The sequence below is a fragment of the Capsicum annuum genome, chromosome 9 (genome assembly GCF_002878395.1).
Source record: "Capsicum annuum cultivar UCD-10X-F1 chromosome 9, UCD10Xv1.1, whole genome shotgun sequence".
NCBI classification, from domain to species: domain Eukaryota; kingdom Viridiplantae; phylum Streptophyta; class Magnoliopsida; order Solanales; family Solanaceae; genus Capsicum; species Capsicum annuum.
The window spans coordinates 158,974,401-158,991,950 of record NC_061119.1 but is presented as its reverse complement, the minus strand read 5'-3'; the positions used below and the strand labels follow the sequence as shown (position 1 = coordinate 158,991,950).

The 17,550-nt window shown below is 33.1% G+C and overlaps 1 protein-coding gene and 1 pseudogene across 6 annotated transcripts; both read right to left on the bottom strand.

Moving 5' to 3' along the window:
- Positions 1-1,414: 1,414 nt before the first annotated feature.
- Positions 1,415-5,191, bottom strand: LOC124887132 (annotated as a pseudogene).
- Positions 5,192-5,885: 694 nt separating this feature from the next.
- LOC107842418 (mediator of RNA polymerase II transcription subunit 19a) lies at positions 5,886-12,298 on the bottom strand. 6 transcript variants are annotated; one of them, XM_047397060.1, is made up of 7 exons: positions 11,895-12,289; positions 11,403-11,469; positions 10,246-10,535; positions 9,928-10,155; positions 8,683-8,742; positions 8,255-8,293; positions 5,886-6,222 (listed from the first exon to the last, which is right to left on the bottom strand). In XM_047397060.1, the coding sequence occupies exons 2-7, from the start codon at positions 11,431-11,433 to the stop codon at positions 6,151-6,153; spliced, it is 720 nt and encodes a 239-aa protein (XP_047253016.1). In that variant the 5' UTR covers positions 11,434-11,469; positions 11,895-12,289; the 3' UTR covers positions 5,886-6,150. The 6 variants fall into 6 exon arrangements, 5 of the variants coding, with proteins under 5 accessions (XP_047253016.1, XP_047253018.1, XP_047253015.1 ...); XM_047397062.1 differs by having other exon boundaries at positions 12,047-12,289; XM_047397059.1 differs by having other exon boundaries at positions 12,091-12,289.
- Between the last annotated feature and the right edge of the window lie 5,252 nt (positions 12,299-17,550).

The following is a 17,550-nucleotide window of genomic DNA, read 5'->3' as shown; positions in this document are numbered from 1 at the left end:
GACTTGTTTTTGGTAATAGATGAACATTACCGTATGTAAATTCGGGTACATGATAAACATCGGTACTCCATTGCATTTCTCCATCTGAATCAGAATAAATATATTTTTGAACCTTTTCTTTAAAATTCAAAGTGGATATTCCTGCACGAATCTCAATAATTACTTGTTCTGATTCTACATATTGATCATTTTGAACTAAAAGCAAACTTTTGGGTGGAATATTCACATTATGTAGAATATCTTCACTTTCAATAGTTACATACAAGTCTATAAAACATAGAAAGATGGGATTCCCATGATGTGTATGTGTCGGATGAACCAAATCCTTATTGAATTTTATGTTTCCATTAGATGGGACCCACACATATTCTATAGTTACCCCCGTGAATATTCCTCTGGTATGAAAAGTTCTTAATATTAATTGAGTACCCGGCTCTCCAATCGATTGACCTGCAATAATACCTACAGCTTTCCCCAACTCAACCATGTCGCCATGAGTAGGACTCCGACCATAACATAATCGACAAATCCAAGATGTACTCCTACAAGTAAAAGGAGTTCGAATAGAGATTGGTTGTGCCCAAAAGGTTATGAATCGATTTACAAGTCCAATGCCAATGTCTTCATTTCTAGTGGAAATATATCGCAAATCCATGTATATATCATCTGCTAATACACGACCAATTAATGTTTGACTAAAAATCCTTTTTAGTATCATCCCATTCTGAGGACTTACAGAAATACCCCGGGTGATGCCACAATCCATTTGACAGAAAAAAATATGTTGAACTACTTCAACAAGTCTACGAGTTCCAGCGTCTGATGTTCGTACAGCAGTATCCACAACTCCTTTACAGGCTCCGTAGCAAGAAATAATGTATTTTGTTAAAGAGAGTCTTTCACGCAAATTGCTTTGAATAGGTAAATCAATCATTTGTCCTTGAGGATCCGACATTAATCCTCTCATACCTACTAATTGATGTACCTAAGATGCATTTCCTCTAGCTCCGGAAAGACATTATATGAACTGGATAAAAAGGATCAATCATCCTAAAATTTGGATTTATTTCTTGTCGCAAATATTCACTTGTAGCATACCATATTTCAATGGATTGACTTAATTTTTCTACCATGTGTACATTCCCATAATGATGGTGTTTTTCTAAAATCAAACTTTGTTGTTCAGCATCTTGAACGAGCCATCCCTTAGAAGGTATTGTTAAAAGGTCATCAATACCTAATGAAATAGATGTAGTAGTAGCTTGTTGGAACCCCAGAGTTTTTACTTGATCCAGGATATGTGATGTATATGCCATTCTGAAGTGCTCTATTAATCTACTAATAAGTTATTTCATGGCAGTTTCATCTATCGCTTTATTGTGAAAGACCAGATTGGCCTGTTCTGCCATAAATACCTCCATATTCTGCTGAGTGGGATACATCAATAGGTTTGAGTCGGTGATTGTAAAACTATTTTTTATCAATCTTAATTCGCATATAAATTCCAGAACTATGTACCTAACTGAACTGGAAAGCCCCGAAGTCCCACGGTATCATAGAATTACGTTAGGTACCATATGAATAGGCTCGAGAAAACCCCTGTATAGCTTTTTTGATTTCTCGATAAAGAGCAATATGACCAACAGTGGTTCGAATGTATATAAAAAGGATTTGTTTTTTTAGACTTCTTACTATTAGATAGTGTCCATAAATCTCATAAAAAGTACCTAAAGATTCATAGTGAACTTCGATGGGAGTTTCTCTTGAAGCAATAACGCATTGATCTAGTCGCCAATGGAGCCACAAAAGACTATCTAAATTGATTCATTTCTGCCATTAAGCCTCAATTGCATCATAGGAATTCAAAAAAAAGGGTTCTTTCGTATACTTATAGTAACTATTGTCACCTTTTTTTATTTTGATAGTTTTTGCGATTACATGGATTATATCTATTTACACAAATACCTCGATGATTTCCACTCATTAATACATAGAGTTCAATAATCATATCTTGTGTTGGTACGGAAATGGAATCCCTAATAGCCGGAGACAAAAGATTCATATGAGAAAACATAAGTAAACGGGCCTCTACTTGAGCGACCAAGGATAAAGGTACATGAACAGCCATTTGAACTCCATCAAAATTGACATTGAATCTCTTGCAAACTAATGGATGTAAGCAAATAGCGTGCCCCTCCACTAAAACAAACTGGAATGCATGTATGCCTAATCTATGCAGAGTGGGTGCTCTATTCAGTAATACAGGATGTCCCTGCATAACTTCTGGAAGGATTTCCCATACAATCGACTCTTTTTCTCAAATTTTACTCTTAGAAACTCCTATGTTCGAACCAAGATGTTGTCTAATTAGACCATGAATTACAAATGTCTGGAAAATTTCTATTGCTATTTCACGAGGCAATCCACATTGATGTAATGAAAGTGAAGGACCCGCGACAATGACATAATGACCTAAATAATCAACTCGTTTGCCAAGCAGAGTCTCACAAAATCTTCCTTCTTTGCCTTCAATTACATCAGAAAATGACTTGTAAACTTTATTATGACCATCCCTCATTGGTTGTCCTTGGATTCCATTATCAAGAAGTGTATCCACAGCTTCTTGTACTAATTTCTCCTCACACATTACTAACTCTCCTGGCGTAGATCTATTTGTTGTTAATAGATCGGTAAGGGTATTGTTTCGATAGATAACTCTTCTATAGAGTTTATTAATATCTGAGCTCATTAGTTTACCCCCATCTATCCAAATGATCAGTCTCAACTAAGGAAGAAAAACTGGTAATAGACACAAAACCATTCATTCTGGCTCTATATTTGCTTGAATAAAATGCTTAGCCAATTCCAGGCGTCTAACCAAAAAGTCCTTTCTTCTTTCTACTTTTTTATCTTCCCATTCATTCCCTGCCTGCCCTTCTTCCCCCTATTCTTCCCATTCTACCAATGAATTCTCTATAATAATTCATAAATCTGGATCGGTTAATTGTTCTTGAATAGCACCTTCACCAGTAGAGATTTCTCGATTGCAAAATGTATCGAAACCCTGGGTAGTAAAAAAAAGTAGGATGTTGTATTTCCAAGATTGGATTTCATATTTGAATAAACCTCGTAATCATAAGAAAGTGGGCTTTTTAGTTATAGGCCTAGCAAAAGAAAAATTGGGATAGGATTTTATAGGATCTCCCCCCCTTCAAAATCAGACGTGAAAGTTTTCTTTCATCCGGATCAAGTAGGTACACCAAATAAGGAAAGGAATTTTCATTTTAAAACTCTAGAAAATCCTAATATAAAAGTGTCTACTCCTTACTCAAGTTCCTAGTAAAGACGAAACAAGATTTCAGTGATTCCGTCTTCTATTAATTCTTTATTCAAATTCAATTTCAACAAATAAAATAGAAATTTTTTGAGTAGTCTACTTCTCTTTGAATGATAAATCCCTTAACTCTTAATAATTAAATTAAAGGAATACCTTGGAACCCATAAGGGATTTACTTGTCTATATATTATTCTATTCAATCTTTTAGGTCTCGACTTCACCTTGATGGTTAGGCCACCATGCCCTTAAAGTCTATACGTGATAGATAGACTCCTGGAACCATGACATATTTTCTTACTTGAACATGATTTCTTTCCACGAAAAGAAAGGAAATGTTTCATTCCATAAAATAAAAAAGCTTTTTTTACGAGGTACAAATAGAAATTCCTCTTTATTTGATTTGTTACGAAATCGACCATAGATCAATTCCCTTTTTATTTGGGAGTATTGACTACACCTAATTCTGAGCTTCATGTTACTTTTTCCAAGTGACATATCAGGTCCAGGGCATCCTAATTGGATTGACTAGGATGACAGTTTTTCCTTCCGAGTCTGTAAAATCAGAATTTCGATCAAATCACACATCACAGTATACTAGGCCTTCTAATTCTTTAAGAGGTTTATCTAAAAGATTCACAATATAACTAAGAAGAACTCTTTGTCTTTCCTAGAAATTCTCCTGGCTGGTGCTCAGTCCCAGCCTCGTCAGTGATTTTCGAGTACCTTAGTCTACATCTCTATAGTGGCGAGTCCTCATGGTTCGAGGGCCTATCTTCAGATATTTCAATATTGTTAGTAGACATATTATTGCTTTCAGTTCAGTTTGAGTCAGTTGGGGACCTGTCCCAATAGCTCTCTAATAGACTTGAGTTGTAGAGGCTTTGTCAGCCTATTTATCAGATTGTTAGTAAGTTGAGATTTCCAGTATTATGGTCGTTTGGACCAAGTGTTTTCTTCGTATTTTCTATCATTTGATACGACAGTGCCAGTGTTTTGTTTATTTCATCTCGAAATGAGTTATTTTATGTAGTGACAGGCTCAAAGGGTTAGCTTGGGGCTACTTTTTGCCTTAAGTACCATGTGACGTCCCGAAAGGAGATTTCGAGTCGTTACACCTAAGGAGTAAGATAACTTGAAATTGAAGCTTGTGGGTGATTTAGGATCTTGGCTAGCATTTATTTTCACAATCAGCTTCTGATTTGTGGTTAGATTTCACTTTTTTTCATAGTGGATTTTCTCATTTCTTATTTAAGAATCCAAAACCTTGGAGGCTTGATTTTAGCCCCAAATTAGCTCGAATTTCACTCATTCTTGAGGGTAATGACTCCTTGAGCATGAGAAAATATTGGGTTAATTTCAAATATATAATTCCATAAATGGAACCCACATAGGGTTTTGGATTATTTTTGGACCCAAAGCACAATAGTGCAATATGAGTATCATTATTCTCGTATTGATGAGTAGAATGTGATTTTGATAGCTTGACATCTTGCGAAAGCTTCTCAAAAGAAAAAATGGTGATTTAGTGGATCTTATATGCTTTCTTTGGCGTCCAGGTAGGATAGGTTTTATCCCTTGTTAGATTGGGATACTTCATATAGTATGTTTATGATATTGTGTTAGATTTGGGATGGGTTTTAGGTGTTGATGTGCTAAATTATAATATTTTGGTTAGTTGAACCGTTTTGGCTATTTTGGATACTATTTTAGTGATAATTAGCGTAGTCATTCCTATCTTAGGTGAAATTTACCTTGTAAGCTCTTTTTTAGGATGGAAATACCTTGGTTGACTCAATTAATGAGGATATTTCCTTGGTCACTCGAGCTTAGGATAAGACTTACCCGAATTGCCATTACCTTAGATGGTGGACTTAGTTGCTCTATATTAGGAGAAGTTGTTATCTTAGGACTAGTTGTGGCTTGCTCAACATCTAATGGTGGATTTATATACCTAAGCCTCGTTCAGGATAAATATTGCTTGGTAAACAATTTTGGAGATTTAGAAGTGGGCTCTTCGATCCACCTTAGGTCAAGACTTGTGATAGTTATTGAAGACCTTTTGTACATTTATGTATACCTAGAAAATGCTTATTGTGGTGAGATATTGAGACACCTTGGTACTTAATTGTCAGGATGCGTGACGTTGAAAGTATGCTTAACTATTGTGCTATGAATGAATCTTTGATTAAGCTTATGATGAGTCATTGCCTATGCTTTTAATAATGCATATTGATTATGTTAGTGATCATATTTATTGAATATATAGGCGAACACATTATGGGCTATGCTAAAAAGCATGCTTATTGATTATATTGACGATTATGCTATTGATTATGTTAAAGATCATGCTTATTAACTATATTTACAAACCCAGTATATTCCCACATAGTGGGGTCTGAGGAGGGTAGAATGTACTCAGTCCATACCACTACCTCCGAAGAAGTAGAGAGGTTGTTTCCGATAGACCCCCAGCTAAGGACATAATGACAGTAAACAAAGTCGTCATAGAACATGAAACAAGATATAATAACAGAGATACAACACAGAATGAACACGAAGCTGCTTTTATCAAATCCAACCATTCAACATTCACATGTCGAAGCACTGTCCAAAGTCTATCTTATTTAACCTTTCTATAACACCTCAAATACAAAATTCCAGCAACTGAACAGGTAGCTGCTTTTCTTAATCCGAAATGTGCATTTTTTGGAGTCCCTTCAGGACGTCTGAAAACATAAGTGCATCTTTTGTTTGACGCATTGTTTAATATCATATGCTGAAGTACTCTTCTAATTGTGTCTTGTTTAGCCTTTCTACAATAACTGTAAACAAATTATACATTGCCATCCGATTCCATCTCTTTTTTCCTTATCACAGCTACAGTTCTACAAATAAACACACGATAGTTAGGGAGAGGAGAGAGAGAGATGAATGTGTGTTGGTAGTAGCTGGCATTTGATTTTCAGACTAGCAGTCAAAGGACTGCCTACATTTGCACTTAAGGAATGCATACTAGGCTGCTACAAACACTTCTTATGCAATCTTAACGTTCTTGTAGAGAAACAAAGTACAAGTAAAATGTCTCCTTCCTTTCATCCAGAAAAAGTGAATTCTAAAACAAATGCAAGTATACGGACCATATATATAAGAAATGGTCCATCCGATTATAGACCTATGCAGACTATCAAGTTATTTTTCTTCCTTTTGGGATCCCTTCCTCACAAATTTCCGGAAGGAGCAAAATACTTGCCAATTGGTTACACAGAACCAGTCTTAACAATTGTAAAATGCATACAGGGTCTTAACAATGAGATGAAATGCAAGTTTATACTGTAAAGTCAAGTTCCTACTTCTAATACTCGAAAAGGTAATTATCTTCCTTTTTCACTTTTGTCACTTCTTCTTTTTTTCCTTCTGATACTGTTCTCTTTTCTTGTCTAGAGAACAGAAGTAGGGAAGAATAATAGGAGGATAACGAAAAATAGGTCAGAGACTTCAATTAAGTGTGAAACAAAAACTTGACAATAAAGCTGCATCTGTTTACATCAGCTTTTCCTTAAAAAATATCAAGGATTGCATCAATATCTATTTTAAATGATAATTTTACCAACCAGAGAGTGATCAGATTTATGAAGAAATATTGGACATATTCAAATTGATGTTTTTATGCACCCAGGTGCTTGAACCCATCACGGCCCCTATTGGCTGGTTGGCTACTTGAACCTCCACCTTGTTGGTGGAGGATTCGATTCCCCGTCTTTTAATCCCCTTCCCCTCTGTATAATTTGAAAAAAAAAATTAAGGACAGGATGCTTGAGCAAAAAGTTAGACAATTTGCTCAAGCAGCTCATGGAATTCCTTCAGATAGCGTCTAGTTTCCACTCTCACTGGCAAATATGTCCACAGTAACAACTATCATACTGCAAATTCACAGAACCATTCAGCCTAAGCATTCATAATCTAAGTTGGATAAATACAAATACCCAGACACTTGGTCAATTGAAATACTCCCTTTTACACGGTCATAAACATCCTCTGCGGATTAAAGTTTTTAGTGACAACTAAGAATCTTAAGTATATTTAACCCTTGTATGAGAGAATATTCTATAATAATTGGAAACAAAGAGCTAAGGGATCACAAAAAAATGATTGCTTGTATTGCCAATATGGATAAGAAATTTCAATCCTTTTCCAACTAACCTTCAGCAACTTTCACCTTTTATTATCCAGTTAACATGTAGGCCCGGGTAGATATTGAATTATTTACACTTATCTTAGGATAGAGTCAGGCAGTACGATAATATGCATGTTGAGTTTTTGCCACAACTTGCCTGATATTTATCTTACCCCAACCATAGTTTAGCCTCTTGATGTTTTTAATATTTAAAGCCTCTTGATGTTTTTAATATTTAATCTGTTGAGATGATATAAGTCTTAGCATTTTAAAAAAGAAACATGTATCTACATATAAATACTGGAGATAAATTTATCTGGGTTTTCAGGAGGAGAAATACTAATTTAGATGCCTAACTAAAGCACAGAAAGTATGCCTGATTCTTCATATGCTGCTCCTTTAACACAGTAAAGATAGTTAATGCGTCTGTAATTTGACATTGGTAATTACAGAAAACGAAAACAAAGCTCCACTATAAAAAGCAAAATCACATATGAACAAAATCGTGGTGCGACTTGACCAAGCTGTGAACTCTATGGAACAATCTTACCAGTGTGAAAAATATAAGATTTGAAGCAATAGGGCAAGCCAATAAGTTGTTCAATTAATGGGATATAGCATGACATTAACTTCTGTACCTCTGATATTCCACAATACTAAGTAAAGGATCCCTCCAAATTCTCAATTGCAAAGTTTGAGGATAAAACAAATGATAGAATCACACCCATATTTCAGCCTGCTACCTTTATCGCACCAATCTCATCAATCTTTGAGCTCTTGTGCTGCAATATTTCAGCATGTGAATACGGCGGAGTTAGAAAAAAGATACAGATACAGGTGCTAATGTAAGATCACCTATGTAGCTTGTTCATAAAAATACACTAGAAACTTTCTGGATACTTGTTTGGTTAAGTTCTTTTAATAAGTTCTTTCATAAATGTTTCCGACAAAAAAGTTTTGGGTTACTTTTGAAAAAAAAAAATAGAAATATTTAAACCAAAAAACACGCAACTTCGTACTACAACTATCCAGAGATTTTTCTCACAAAAAAAGTTTCCTCAAAAATATTTCTCCAAGGAAAACACTTGAAGAAAGTTGTCCAAACACCACCTTACAGTATATAAATGCCAAAGATAAAGGATCATATCAATTCAAAATTATTCAGTTCTACCTTGCTTCTCTTGTGTTTGTGAACGTCATTAAGTTCCTCCTCTCCATCATGCTTCCTTTTCTAGGATCAATGAAAATATCATAATCATTCATCCCTTTCAATACTGTGAAGAATCATTGTTGCTTCTGGCCGAAGTCCTAAACTCCAGCAAATATTGGTGATTTTCAAAAAGCATCTCAGTAGACTGTAGATAAGCATCATTAGAACAAGAACTTAAAATGGAAAGGGGGAACAACCAAGTTTTGCAAACAGAAATTTACAAAGTCAACCTCTCATCTAATGCAGCACCATACATGCTTGCATATGGTGGACCATGCGGAACGAGAGAAATAGAAGACGCTTTGATGATGGTGCCAACTATTCACAACATAAACGCTAATTGTATACTTTTGTTTTGTTTTAGGTGTAGACTCGAATTTTTTTTTTGATAACCGTGGTGTCCGGGCCAGCTTGCACGCACCTCGACTAATTCCACAGGATACCTGCCGCCACCTTCCACCTCCCACCTCCCACCTCCCACCTCCCACCTCCCACCTCCCACCTCCCACCTCCCACCTCCCACCTCCCACCTCCCACCAGCAACAGGTACCAGCTAACTCCGTCCACCAAGTAGACTCGAATATGTAAATGAGGTGGAAATAGTGCTATAGATTTTAGAATAACTTTGGGACTAGCTGAGGCTCTTTTGTTTTTGATATTCCCCTGCTGATATTATACAGCTAACAGTCTTTGTGCTGCTTCATATATGAAATTTTTCCTTACCTTTTCAAAATATGAGATAAACAAATTCAAAGTTCAGGTTTCCCCAAATGGGTCAGAAGAGAGACGATTGCTTGAGCTGTATCAAAGCTACAGCAGCAAGAAAGTTTTATACACTGATGTCGAAGTATCTAAATAAACTAAACATAGAGCAAACTCAACCTTTTGCCTTATTAACTAAAGAGTCAGGCAGCAGATCATTTCACAGGGTCCTGATCGCAACAAAAAAGGATAACAAATTCAATGAAATTGTATGATCCAGTGAAATTTAAGCAAGGATAACGTTCAGCAAAGTTCTACCGCACGGCAAATATTTCATCAGCTTTAGACAATTCATTAAGAAAAGACAATATTTAGCAAATTAATTTAAAAGAGCTTTTCTTCGAACAAATCATCTAAATTTTTTCATACCAAAAAAGCAGATGATACATTTAGTAAGAATCAACATATTGCACCAATTGTCACAAAGTTTTGCCAGAAGCAAACCTTCTCGTGATGTTTCTTCGAATGATCAGCACCAGAATCATGATGAACACTTTTATCTCTCTTTTTGTCTTTATCCTTGTCTTTACTTCGATCTCTATGACGATGTTTGTGCTTCTTATGCTCTTTGTCCTTCTCCTTGTCCTTATCTTTGTGCTTTTTATGTTTCTTCTCCTTGTCTTTCAACTCACTTTTAGATTTCCCAGCTACAGTAGGGATGCCTTTCTCAGACTTTGAAACAAAAGAATTTAATGGATTATTAAAAGACACTTAACTCAAATGGATCGTTGTCACTTAAGCTTCAATCAGTAGATTTCTTACATGAGGCAGATCCACTGGAGCCGCTTCACGTAGTTGAAAAGCTTCTCCAAGGGCATCTAGGTCAAATGGCTGGATGCAGGAACTCGTCTCTCTTGACAAGGAAGTATCCTGTATAAGCTGATCCAACTGCATCCCTTCCCCTTTCCTAATTTCTGTGTCCCCCACCACATTGTGAAGATAGTGGGTATCTGAAATAGACAACGGAAGTGACCTCTTGCAGAAGAACTCGTGATGAGACAACAATTTGAAGTGACTAATAAGATCCACAGCACCTGTAAGTTCTCCGGGCCCTGGTAGTGCATTTTGGCCAAACCAAAACAGTTATAAACTAAAGACGTCTTGATTAAAAATGATAGGCATCCTAAAGATTACCATATCAGAGTCTGATGATGGATTAAAATTCAGACTCGGATATGGTTAATTATCTTGGTTATCAAAAAGATAACCATATCAGCATCTGAATTTTAATCCATCATCAGACATCAAGCGATAAATCCAAGCACCTCGAGAAAACCCATAATCATTTTTTTTTAGGTAAGTAAAAGAAACCCCATATTCTTTGGTAGTCCAGTAACCTTTTCAGAACCTCACGCGTAAACAAAATATCAATTCCCTTTGTCAAGATTTAATCAATCTTGGCTTTATAATAGTCACAATGATCCAAAGCAAAGAATTATAATCTGACAGCTAACACCATCCAGGTGATGAAAAAAAGTGCTTGAGAGTACATTGTTTTGTGATGACAAACTTTTGCAAAACCTCATTCTATGATAAACAATTATGCCACATGCAAAGCCCCAAAGATATAACATAGCATCACTAGTCCTTTTCTTCTCTCCAGAATGAACCATGCATCCTTTGGATGTAGAAGAACCTCACAAAAATAAGAAAGCAGTGAAAGATCACTTTTACATCCTGAAAGAGATAATTTCCCCATAAAACAAGGATTGCAAGGGCAAATCAATCGGCCAGCTGCACATTTGAGCAAAAAACTGATGAAATGAAATGCACTATACTGTAAGACAGAAGCTAGTTGTGCACATAAAGAACCTCGCAATATCAAATATCTGCAGTAACCAATATAGGGAAACATGCAAAAAGACTGTATGTTACTACTTCTGTTTTAAAGGGACAAGCAAATACTATAAGGGTCTTACCTCTTCCAAATCTCTTGCTATCAGGGTCCATTAATTAGCAACAAGTATGTGAGTACAGCATTATATCCTGGGAAGTATTAATAGGTTAGAAACAGTCAGAGTACAACACGGGAACTAGAAAGGAGCTCATCAACCTTTTCTTTAATTTGTCCAAAGAAAAGCACCTGATGCCCTCATTTTTCATAAGCTCTCTTCTAACAAAACCAAAATATGAAGCATCCAAAAAAAATGTGCCAAAAGAACAAAATTACAACCTTTTTGGGTGAACCTAATAGAGAATACAGAATGTGGGTTCACACTCATACTTTCAATTTCTAAAGCTAGAGTGGACATGCATGGATACTTCCAGAAGGAATGTGGAACCAAACGAAATAAAGTAGGTAAAAAGTTACTAAATGTTCAGCACACTGCTTTTCAGAAGATGCAGAAGGTTGTTTCTCTTTTAGATAAGTAAGGAGGCAGAAGAAATAACAGACATTTTAAGGAAATTACTTGACAACTGCTACAAGACCAATCAATCAATTGAAGTTTTGAGCATAGAAATCACACACAGTAACAAAGTGAATAAGATCCAATTAAAGGATAAGTGGAGAGCTGAAACGCTGATTCTTGGCCCAAATTTCAGAACCAAAAACAATACATACAATACTAGTGGGTTGCTTGATCTCAGAATTTCAATAGAGCTTACTCGCTGTAACAGAGAGAGATCCAATTTTGGAATCCGTCAAACTTAGGAGGAATTAGGGTTTAGCAGTTTAGCAACAGGCGAGCGAAATTAATAGTATTTGGTTGAACTGAGTTAAACCCCAATTCCCTGTTAAACAGCGATTGGCGAAGACGGACTTCTTGCTTTTCGTTGTGTCTTGAGTTATGATTATGATATTCCCTACGAGTACTGTTAGGGTCATTTGGTGTGAGACAGTAATATAAATAATTCTAGGATAAAATAATAATTTTAAAATTAAAAATAATTAATTTTGATATTAATAAATAATATGAAGATAAGTTATTTTATATATTTAGTGGGATAACAATCATATCCTAAGTTGTACTAGGAATAAAGTTATAAAAAGACATAATTACCGATCAAATTCTTCATTATCACTATATATATATATATATATATATATAAAATCTATATCTATAATATATTAAAAGTGTGAAAATCCTTAGAAAAGTGATTTGAACTTTTTATCCTTCATTAAAAGTCTCCGTTTTTGACAAAATCGTCTTTTCACTATTTTTCTTTGAATTATTATTTAATTATATTTATAATATTACTTAAACTCCTAAAATATATAAAAAGAAATTTATATGAATTAAGGACTCCTTAAATATATGAAAGAGGGTTCTTTTACATCTTTGTTTATTGAAGGCAACTTTTGAAAACTTTCTATACGAACACAAATGCACCTTTTATTTTCAATCTAAAAATAAAATTTAAAAATAATATAGTTTGATAAAATATTGATTTTAAGCAATTCAATTTAAAAACATTCCATTATAAAAGGAAAAAGAAGTACGGAGGTTTGACTTTCGTATAAAAGTGTCATTAATGCAGAAAAAATAATTAAACATCAAAATTGGTTTTACTAACTTATGCATCGTATGTAAAACCTTCTCCTTTTCAGATCTCACCAAGCTAAGTTCGGTGTACCAAATCATAAGTATGGACTTCTTTGAGTTCCCTAAGGAATTTCTTTTCTCATAAAATATATGAGGTTTCTAAAATATATGGAAGAAGAATCAATTAATATTTTTATTAGAGAAATACTCCTAAAATAGGATAGAAAAATAACCCTAAAATAGGATTGTATTAAGAAAATACTTCTATAAATATTGAGATGCACGTTAAACTATGGAAGAAATTGATTCACTTATTGGGAAAATACGATTGATGCTCATTTAACTTGATTCGATTGTATATTTAGATTGGTAGATGTTTAATAATAGAATTCAACATATATGTATATATATCTTCTTTATTTTTATTCAAGTAATTTACAAGTGGTAGATGAATAACGGTTGGCTTTGATGCATTTTTTTAGGTAAAGATTAGGTTTAATTGTATTGTTTTTATATCTCTATTTTTGAGAATTTTTTTTGTGTAAAGGTTAAGTTTAGTTGTATTATTTTGATATTTCTATTATCATATTATTTTGTTATAGTTTACAGATAGTAGATGCGTGTCAGACGTCTTTGAGCAATTTTTTTCTGTAAAAGTTAGACTTAATTATATTGTTTTGATGTCTCTATCATCGTATTATTTGTTGCAGTTGTAGGTGGCAGATGAATGTCGATCGACTTTGACAAATTTTTTGGTAAAAGTTAGATTTAATTAAATAAATTCTTCAAAAGATGTTGAATTTAATTATTATATTCATCTTTATTATTTAAACAAATATACAATTTAGTATGACATTTGACTCAATAAAATAAGGTACATGCGCGAGGCGTGTACACCTAATCTAGTATATATATATATATATATATATATATATATATATATATTACCGTACTACAATATATAAGAGAGAACATGAGATTTTGGTAGTGTTCACATCAAATATTTTTGTCAATTTTATTCATAATTTAAATTTTAATTATTCTACAAATTTTTATCCATTTTGGTAAATTTGAACAATTATATGAGTTTATTAAATGTTACAAAAGTAATGAGTCATGAAAAAACAATAGTGATACCATAAAAATTATTTATACTATCAAATTTAAAATTGATCCAAGGGTTTATTGTCTTTCTATTTTATAGATATGTTTATTAATCTTATTTCAATTTTTTATTTTTTTCGACAAATTTATCATGGACAAATAATTAAAGTATGCTGACATTTCCTTTCTAACTTAATATATGCTTAATTATTAAATAATTTTTTTAATATTTAGCTAAAAATATATGAAAATTTAATTTTTTTAAAAATACAATTTGACTCTCCAAATATTAATGATACTAAATAATGAAAAATGTGAATAAATCTTTTTCACATTTTTTGATGATGATTTTTTTTTTGAGAAAAAATGAGATTATCAACATTTTATAGAATTAAAAAAAAAAAGTAATTTAACATGAAATGTTAAAGCTTCATACACATTTAAGAAGTATTAATATAAATTTTAAGAAAAAGAAACTAATAAAGTTAAAAAAAAATTAGTAATTTTTTAATTTCTTTTGTAAGATTTAATATAAATGAAAATAATTAAGCTAAATATGATGAAGGGTATTTTTGTAAACAAACTATCTATTCTTAAAAAGAATGCAATGCATATTATTTTTAGTACCACAAACCAAACAACCACTAAAAAGTAATACTAGGATAACTAATTTCAATGCACCTAATCTCAATATAACTAATACTAGCATAACTTATCCCAGCAAAACTTGTTTTCCAACAAAACGACCCCTTAGTCGTTTATTATTGTACTAGTGAACTTATTTATTACATTATTTATAGAAGGAAAAAATAATTATATCCAACAAAGCGGCGTTACTATTTTGAGACAAAAAAATTTGTAAGCTTATGAAAATTAAAAATTCATATAAACTACAAATAAAGAAAAATCATATAAAAAATATTAGGGAAAAAATAATCAATATTATTCTTATGATCTTAATCATTAAAAAACAAAAGGAGAAAACACGAAATTGATGCACAATCTTTCAAACTCTTGTCTACATTCAATCCCACAAGTCGATCACCATTCGATAGCATTCATCTTATTTTTTGAGTCAAACTAAACATGAATACAATAATCAGTGAAAACTTACAACTTAAAAAGACTAATGTGATCATCTCTACAAAATCCTACAAAATCTTTATTTATCCAGTTTTTCTTTGTTCTTATATCAATTATTACAATTTACATTATCTTTTTTTTTTTTTTTTAAATTTTGATTTAAAATTTGCTTTAGGTTTGTAGAATTTAAAACCAATCAAGATTTGATTGGGCTAGGTTAGGCTTTGAAGTTTCTTTTGTATAAAATTTAGATTTAATCGTATTATTTTGATTTCTTGATTATCGTATTGTTTTATTATATTTTTTATTATATTACTATGTATTGTTTTTCTTATTGTTCGGTCGGGCTTAAGAAATTTTTCTGTAAAAGTTAGATTTAATCGTATTGTTCTGATATTTTAATTATGCTGCACTTTCTGCTCTTTTTCTTGCTTCTATTTTTTTATTTTTGCTTAATACATGTGGTAAATGAATATTCATCGTTTTATTTCAATTATATTGTTAACCAGGTGGTAAATTAATCAAGTTTAATAATCATATTGTTCTGATATTTCAATTATCGTTTTATTTTATTGTTGTTTCTATTTTGTTTCTATCTACTATAGATGAATACTCGATCGGTCATTAAGGAACTTTTATATAAAGGTTAGCTTTTATTTTGTCATATTTTCTATTCTATTGATATCTGTTATTACTCTGCTTCATACAGGTGGTAGATAAATGTTCGGTCGGATTTTAAGAAATTTTTGCTTAAAGATCTAGTGTAATCGTCATATTATTTTGATATCTCGATTATCGTATTATTTTGGTGTAGTTTTGATTTTGTTTCTGTCTACTATTTTTCCTGCTTAATGTAAATGGTAGATGAATGTTCAATGTTTACATAAAAAAAAGGGTGAATGTTCAATCAATATTTAAGGAACTTTTGTGTAAAAGTTAGGTTTAATGAGATTTTTCATATTTTATTTACTTTTGTCAATATTTTAGAAGAAGAACAGTAACTGACACGATCCGAACCAGGGCCTAGTCGTGTCGAGTATCTCAAGTCCAACCAGGACCGGAGACCACCCCCAATACCTCGATATTGACCACCCTACACCCCATGTCGGATGAATTTCGAACATATAACAAAATAAAAAATAATAATCTAAAGGAAATAAAGTAAGTCTCTAATCATAACCAAACAACCTCAACCAAATATCCAACCGGTGCCAACCCTAATGCCAATACATGTTAGCCTCTTAAGTTTATGTTTTAATAATGACTAATGAGTGGATCCTTGCAAGATATTAGAGGACTACTGAATGAAACAAATAAGGAAGTCGACTCCAAGAATAGAAGGACATCAAATCAAGATCCACGACATCCAAATGAATCAATCAAAATGAAAACAATCGGAAGGAAAATCTCGATCCTAGAAACGCAGCAGATCAGATCAATCATAATGAAGTAAAAGGAATAAAAGATCACAAACAAACTTGAAAGAGCATCAATCACTACAAAAATAAAAGGAAGAAAAAATAATAGACATATCTTATATGGACGTGAGTAAAAGCCGTAAATGGATATATCTGATATGAACATATCATATGGCTACATTCCTCAATCAAGGAATTAATTCAAATCCTTGATTGAGAAGAAATATCCTGGTTTTCCTATGAAGAATAACAATCGAAGACTATAAAAAAAGAAAACTAAAATAGACAAGGGTTACGCAACTTTAAGAAGAATCTTAAATTGTCTCAATCTTAGTCTCACGAAACTTTGTAACTCTTAGTTTACAATTGTTATGCAAAGAGTAGGATCGAATTAACTTTGTAACACAAATTGAAGCGGTGTCACAAGATTTGAAGAACAAATTAAGTCTTTGGAATTTGTTTCCCATCATTGTACTTGAGCCCGACATTGAACGATCTAAGGAAACATTGAAATCCAAGGGGACTGGAAGTAGGCACCACATTGGTGTTCCGAACCAGGATAAATCTCAGTGTCTTTACTTTACATTTGATTATTTATTTTCTTGATTACTTCGAACCTAATCTGTTTTGTGAAGTGTACTAATCTGCAGGAGAGTCGACTGTGAGGAGCCAATAGTCGACTCACAGAAAATTTTCAATTCACCCCTCCCCTCTTAAATTTCAATTGGTATCAGAGCAGGTCTCACCAACAGTGTTGATTTACCGCAAGTGAGCAAAGATCAAATGACAAATTATCAAATTCCCGTTGTTTTTCTTCAAGATAGTCACTCCTCCACAAGACCAGCATACTTTAATGGACAACACTACTCTTACTGGAGGAATAGATTCAGAATATTTATCCAATCAAATGACTTCCAAGCCTGGGTTGTCATCAAGAAGGATCCAAAGCTGATTCTAGGACTCAAGGAGAACCAAAA